The sequence below is a fragment of the Mus musculus genome, chromosome 2, assembly GCF_000001635.26.
Source record: "Mus musculus strain C57BL/6J chromosome 2, GRCm38.p6 C57BL/6J".
NCBI classification, from domain to species: domain Eukaryota; kingdom Metazoa; phylum Chordata; class Mammalia; order Rodentia; family Muridae; genus Mus; species Mus musculus.
The window spans coordinates 106,402,532-106,409,777 of record NC_000068.7 but is presented as its reverse complement, the minus strand read 5'-3'; the positions used below and the strand labels follow the sequence as shown (position 1 = coordinate 106,409,777).

The 7,246-nt window shown below is 40.8% G+C and overlaps 1 protein-coding gene and 1 long non-coding RNA gene across 7 annotated transcripts in view; one reads left to right on the top strand and one right to left on the bottom strand.

The window, feature by feature from the left end:
* Gm46755 overlaps positions 1-7,246 on the top strand; it is a 57,003-nt gene that overhangs the window by 19,453 nt on the left and 30,304 nt on the right. The gene's annotated exons all lie outside the window — the stretch shown is intronic.
* The window catches only part of Dcdc5 (doublecortin domain containing 5), a 328,880-nt gene continuing 321,668 nt past the window's right edge, over positions 35-7,246 (bottom strand). For all 6 annotated transcript variants that reach the window (XM_011239882.3, XM_006500502.4, NM_177844.2 and 3 more), the window contains one exon: positions 35-5,839. In XM_011239882.3, coding sequence (XP_011238184.1) covers positions 5,712-5,839 — 128 coding nt within the window. In that variant the 3' untranslated portion in view covers positions 35-5,711. The remainder of the gene's footprint in view (positions 5,840-7,246) is intronic.

The following is a 7,246-nucleotide window of genomic DNA, read 5'->3' as shown; positions in this document are numbered from 1 at the left end:
ACACACACAAACACAGAGGCACATACAGACACACATACTTAGACACATACACAAAGACATACAGTTACAGACAGACAGACAGACAGACACGGATATACACATATAATCACAGCTAAATACATAACTCAAAAATCAAATCTTTCAAGTACAAATTTTCTTGTGTTTTCTACGCAAATAAAGCGGCTTCTACAGAAGTGGCTTGGCCATTCCCATTAACTGAAGCTGGCAAAAACTAGAGAGAATTATTCCTCTCTGCCCAAGTAGCTAGCTCCTACACTGAGGGAGGGCTTTCAACTATGGAAGTCAGAAATCCCATCTTCATTCTAACCCACCCCCCTCTTCTTATAAACTTGTATTAGGAAAATGGTTATTTTTACCATCTGCAAAATTATCCTGCTACTTGTATATGTACCATGGTTCTGACATTATTCTTGTGACCTTTAAAATAGCAATTTTTATCAGGGCTGAAGCTACATAGTTCATATGAGAAGCTCCCATGCCTCTGACTCTCTGCTTAGCCTTCCAACATCTAGGTCTAGTCTCAACCTGTAGGTGGTTAGTTCTCACCCAAACCATTTAAATATGAACATAGCAGATAACACTTATAATCACAGCACTTTTGAGGCTGAGGCAGGAGGATTGCTATGAATTTATGAGCTTTCTGAGCTCCATAATGAGCTCTAAGCCAGCCTGCACTATATTGAAACTGTCTTAATAACCCAATTTAAAAAGGGAAAGAATATTTCAATCACATATGAATGTTGTGAGTTAGTCATAGCTCCTCATACACACAGCTAAGGGTCTAGCAGAGACTGGAGAATGTTCTTTAAATTGGGACTTCCAGCTTGGGCCACCAGCTGACTGTACACAGCACTGTCCTTGACAAGCCCAAAACTTCTGATAAAGCTTCTTCAACTTTGACAACTTCCCACACTCCTTCCCAGGTGCCGCATGTGGGCACAGGGATCATAACCCTTTTGCCACGAGGCATGGGAATCTGCATTTCAAATCAGGCTTCCCCTTTACCTCCTGTGTACACTAAAACAGGAGAATTCTATTAGGGAACCATCCCTTAGTTAATAGATATCTATTTGATTGTTTGTTCATCTATCTATCAATCTATCAATCAATCTATCTATCTATCTATCTATCTATCTATCTATCTATCTATCTATCTATCTATGTATCCATGGGGGTGTACACATGTATTTGTGCACACACATGTAGGAGGCCAGAGGACAACTTTGGCTGTTTGTTATTCAGGATTTGTCTGCCTCATTTTGAGCCAGGATAACTCATTCTCCTGTAGCTCACCCAATAGGCAGGCCAGCTGGCCAGCAAACCCTGTCTCCATCTTCCCAGCACTGGGATTACAACTGTGCACACCCATAGCCAGCTGGAATTTTTTTTTGTTTTAATTAAAATAATGACATCATTTCCCCCATTCACTTTCCCCTCTCTTAAATTCTAGACTGTTCTGTGTAGGTATGTAGGTGTGTGGGTATGTGGGTGTAAATACACAACACAACTTGAGTCCATCATTTCCTGTTGCCTGTGTATACATGATTTTTCCGTTGACCATTAATCATTTTTTCTCTTCATTTTAACCTGTTGTGGTTTTCTGTAATGGTCTCTGTCTATTGCAAAGGGGAGTTTCTTCCATGAGAGGTGAGAGCTATGTTTATTTATCTGTGCGCATAAGTACTTAGAATGAATGCAAATTAGGAATGATGCTGGTTTGACAACATGGTAGTAGTAGGTTCTTCTCTAAGATCCAGGACATTGGTTACCCTAGGTTCTAGTGCCAGGCATGGTTGCCTCCTCTTGAACAGGCCATAAATCCCATTAGACTGCCCAGGTCGAGGACCACTATTGCACCTTTAGGGATATCCTGGCACACTGATCATTATTAATGTTCATACACTGCTCTTTTACATAGCTTCTAGGGTTCAGATTTCTAGGTCTTCATGCTTTGAGGGCAAAAGCACTTTACCAATTAAGCCACCTACTTGGCTGGACATTTTTTTTTAATGAAAAAATTAGACTTGAAGTTTCTTAGAAGAGAAAAGACCAAAGACAAGAAGGGGTAGAGAAATGGGGAGAGGAAAGAGAGATAGATAAAAAACAGATACAATTAAAGTCCCATCCTCTGGGAGACACTAACCTGGGAATCCCAGCAGATTCCCACCTTCAGATTTTTCCTTGAAAAATGCAGCCACTATTGTTGGCCCTGAAGATGGACTAGCCAACTAGGGGTAATGACTGCTCTGCTGCTCTTGACTCAAGAGTCTTGAGCACTCACAACTATGTTTAAGCATCAAAGTCAGCTTCCAACTTGGCACCTCTGCTGAAGAGTGAACTAGGGAGTAACAGGCTCAGCAGCTTAACCAGGCCTTCCTCATATCCATAAGCTGTCAGCATTCTTCTGAAACCCTTCAGCTTCCAGTGTTTCTTGGACCATGTAGAACAATAGTATACTCAATTCAGAACCTCCATTCCACTTGCCCTATGGATATAACTCCTCTCTCCTCTAACTCAGCTGCATCAGGAGCACCAGCACTTTCTATATTTCTATTTCGCATATGTGGCACAGTGTGACAACCTGTTTCTGAGATCCTGTGGCTTGATAGTGGAGTATCTGCCCTTACTTGGAAGGTTTGCTGGCTTTAGCAGCTTTAGTCTGGAGTGGGCCGTGTCCATCCCTCTTTGCAGTTGCTTATGGCTTTGCAACCCCAAACCGTGCTGTGTAAGCAAAAGCCTCGTTTATTGTGTTGAAAGAGAAAGTGCTGCTCTCTTTTTCTGCTTACCTAGCCTTGGAGGGAAGACAGTGCACGCAGAGCCAGGAGGAAACTGGGATCATTGGAGTTATTGGTTTAATGGACACAACTGAGGATCGTTGTCCAATGGTCCAAATTCTGTTTAATTGAGTACATTTGCATCTGATTTTGTTTCCATCTAGAATGACACAAGTTTGTCTGCTCTGATCATACCCTCCCAAATGATTTGCCCCCCTAAACTGCCGCATTGGAGAATCATAAATCTCTCCGTGACATTCAGCACACTAGGGCTGTGCCTGAAGATTCGCACAAAGGCCACCACACCCTCCAGCCATAGTTTCTAAGCGATATTTACAGTTTTGTTTCTTTTTTTTCTTTTCCTTTTCCTCTTGCTCTCTTTATTTTCATTTTGCTGATTTGTAAAGCAGTATTTAGTTATTACGTACGCCTTAGTGACTTGAAGCATTACAGAATTCTGTTTCACAAAGCTCATAGAAGCACTCAGGTGAACTACTTAGTTATACATAGTCATTTAACCTCATGAGTGGGTTAAACTTTGAAACATATTGCATGCCATTAACTTTCTTAGAAATGGTCAGCTTCATCAGGTAGCAAAAACCAAAAGTTGGTAGAAAATTCCAGTTCTCCTGAAGGTAATCCACCAATATAAGGGTCAGTGGTTGACACGTGGCTCACCTCAAGGGCAGTGAACCAGCAGGGAAGACATTTCTGGAGAAGACTTGAGGGTTTTGATGAATATCTGATAATAAATGGCTTTCAACTGGTTAAAAAAATACTGAAATCTGACATATGTATGAAAATGATTCAACTTTGATAAACATGTCATTAGAGGAAATGTTTACATTTATTAAAAGCTTAGGACAAACTCACTGAAGCCAGATAGCCTTTTCTATACTCCTCACAGCAGTGAAGGAAGCACTCCTCCCCCTACTTTCTGGGTCAAACCCTAGCCAGTGAAGAGAGTCGATCATAAGAAAAAAACTTAGGACTGTTTTAGTCTAAGTTAGAGGTGACTATGGGTGCCTCAGATATTTTATGTGAGCTGTCATCTACAGAGTACCTGTGACTGCCTCGCTGGCCAGATGTGATGTGTTGATGACTGTAAGATTACATCTAAAACCCCATTTACTGGCAATAGTGGAGTTCACGTAAGGCACCTGCCTGATGTCTCCTGGTGCTTGATATGGCATCGTGTGATATTATCAATTTTCGCTTCAGGAATGTTCCCATGCAGCAGGGGGGACTTCGCAAGGAATCTGCACATTTGATCTAGGGTGAAAGATGCCATTTTCATAGCAGAGAAACTTTTCCTTGCAGAAAATGATTGGTGCTTCTGCACCTACAGAAATGTATTTATTTTCAGGGAATTTGCAAACAACAACAGCAAAAAATGTTTCTTTTCTTTATGGGGACTGTGATCAAATCTCTTCATTGCAAGGCAAGAAGCAGTTGCTGGGAGTCCTGACGGTTCACTTTCCAGAGCTGGGCAAGCTCCTTAACATTTCCTGTTTATTTCTGGTTTGTTAACAAACAAAAAAGGAAGAAAGACAGCAAATGAGTCTTGGAGTATGGCCTCTTCTGCTGCACCTTGGACCACATTCGCTTCTGTAACTTCACACTATCAAACGTCTGCAAAAGGGCCAACAGTTGCTCATCTAACACCACCAGGGTGTTCACCACCATGATGTCCTAGGCAGCAAGGATTTATTCAAGCAGCCCTGCTGATTTGCAGAGTGGGAATAAATACCAGACCTTTTGCAGAGGTTACCAAGAGCTCCCTTCAGTAGAAATGATATATTGTCTTCCTACATCGATTAAAGTGGAGGGCTGGGGTGGGAGCCGGGTTATGCTGTTTTGTATGCACCTAGCCAGGTTGTGATTTACATCCAGGAGGAACCATTGAGTGGTATAGAGGAAGAGGGAGGTTCCTTGCAGCATCCCATGAGCAACAGAACCAACCTCAGGCCTGGCACTCAGATTGCCATCTGTTTCCTAAATGTGCTTTCTTCTTCCTAGGAACAAATTAACAGGTTAATTCCTCTTGTCCTGGAGAAGTGGCATCATGACCTCACACCTCCCTTCCTTACGGGGATTTTCTTTGAACCACTGCATTTATATCTTTCCTTGGTTTTCATATTGAGTATGTAGTCTATGCCATCTTATTGCCAATCATTTACTATAACTAACCACCTTCATTCTCATCACATCCAACTGTGCCTCAAGAGAGGCCTGCAAAAATTAAAGAGAAAAGGGAGAGAGAGAGAGAGACAGATTTCTGTGGCACTAAGTAGCCGTAAGCCATTCCAGTTTTAGTGGGTATGTGAGGAATCAAAAGATCAAAAGATCAAAAATCAGAGTGATGGATCCAGAAAAATGCCACATGGCGTCAAAGTTAGGGTTAGGTAGCCAAAGAATCATTTTATTATCAATGCCCTATCTACACACACACACACACACACACACACACACACACACACACACATACACAAACACACACACGTCCATATATGTATGTTCCTTGATCCTTTTAAGTTACTTTTCAATAACTAGCAGTTTGTGTTTTTATTTTCACGAGGAAAGTTCACCTAAGATGGATATCTTACTTGCGTTAGTTGTCTGGTTTTGTTGCCTTTCCAGGAACAGGCATGAGGAATTTAATGTTACTTCACATAAAATGTGGAAGCTAATAATCTTTAAAAGTGTTTGAGGGAGCTAGAGGCACAGCTCACAGGCACAGTGCTCACTATATGGTCAACTACTAGGTTCAAACCCCAATGCAGAGTATAAGAGAGACTGTGTACAAGTTAAGAGGGTAGAGAATTATCATGGCATAGGATATGATAGGAGCCTATGAGAATGCACATGCAATTCTAGGAGTAAAATCCAGCATAAGATCTGAGGTTCTGTTTGAAGTCATCTGGGAAGCTGCAGGAGAGACAGTAGCTTCCTGGATGGTGACACCACAATGTCTGTGGCCTCTGGACCCTGCTGCCTTAGGATCCGGACATAATTTGCTTTCACTTCCATCATTTGCTTTTTTTCTGTTAAAAGAAAAGCATATATATATATATATATAAAATACACATATATATCACATATATACATGTACATGCATGTACAACATATATATCCATTCAGACAGTTCAGTGTCAAATGCAGGGTGACTAGGGCATTTAAGCTCCCTCAGCAATTCTTGGCTCTCACCCTGCACTCTCACACACTTGCTCTGCTCATGCAGTCAGGTATATACTTCCAGTCTTTGGGTGACATGCAACTGGAGGCACCCACAGCACGTCCTTCAAAATACTGTAACATCTGAATTGGAAGCTAACATAGGACTGATCAAAAGAGACGGAGCCCATTGTGAAAATGAAAATCAAAGCTTTGCAAAGAGCATTCAGGCTTTATTGTAAATGACAGAAAACATTAGTAATTGTGTTGAGGATGTGAGCAAAGTATTCTATTCTGGAAGCATCTAGCTTGTTTTGCCAAATGGAATGCATCTTCAAAAACACTTAATATAATTCTTTGGTGGCTGATATCTATCTGTTAAATGATTTTTCCATTATTGTATGTGAAATAAATTATTATCATGTTTTGAGGCTCTCAGAATGTCTTACTTTCTTACAAGTATTTTAGCAAGTAAGTCACAGAAAAATCATTCGTGGAATGATTAATTAGTTAGAGCTTATAATAATTAATGAATAAATACAAAAGCATTTCTCTTCCCCTTTAAAGTATTTGGAAAATGTAGATTTGTATTAGATGGTTATTTTGATTATACTTCATGAGAGCTACAAAATGGCATCAATAAAATAAAGTTTTAAGGGATAGGTAATTAATTCTGTGACCAACCATATTTCCTAAACAGACACGACACACTGGAAAGAATTTAGGCAACTTGGAAAACCCACAGACCCCTCACCATGAAAGTGCTATGGATGGCCATGTCTACAGGACAGGGTTCAGCTTCACCTTCACAAACTGTGCATTTATAAAACTGAAGAATCACAAATGAATGCTTGTCCACCCAGACTTGTAGACATAGCAAAGAGAAAAATGGTAGGGAGAGTGATATTTGAATTTCCAATTTTCTTAATCCCCCTACAGACTTTATTGGGGACAAGAATGTTGCTGGGAAGGAAGCCTGGAGTTTCCTTTGTGATCTGAACATCCTTTGGAATTGTTTTCCCGAAGAAGATTTAATTTTAGTTATCAGTCAGACCCAATGAACACTATATGGCAAGAAGGCTCATGCCGAGAAAGTCTGAGCATTGCTAGTACTGAGTGCACTTCGCCAGAGCCTTCTGCTGTGCCACCCATTTGCTTACTTTTTCACTGTGATCATTTGAGGGGTGTTCATTGTGATGGTTAATATCCACAGACATTAGACAGAATTCCCTAACCTCTTGGCATGTGGTTGATAGAGTTTCTAGACTTGGCTAAGT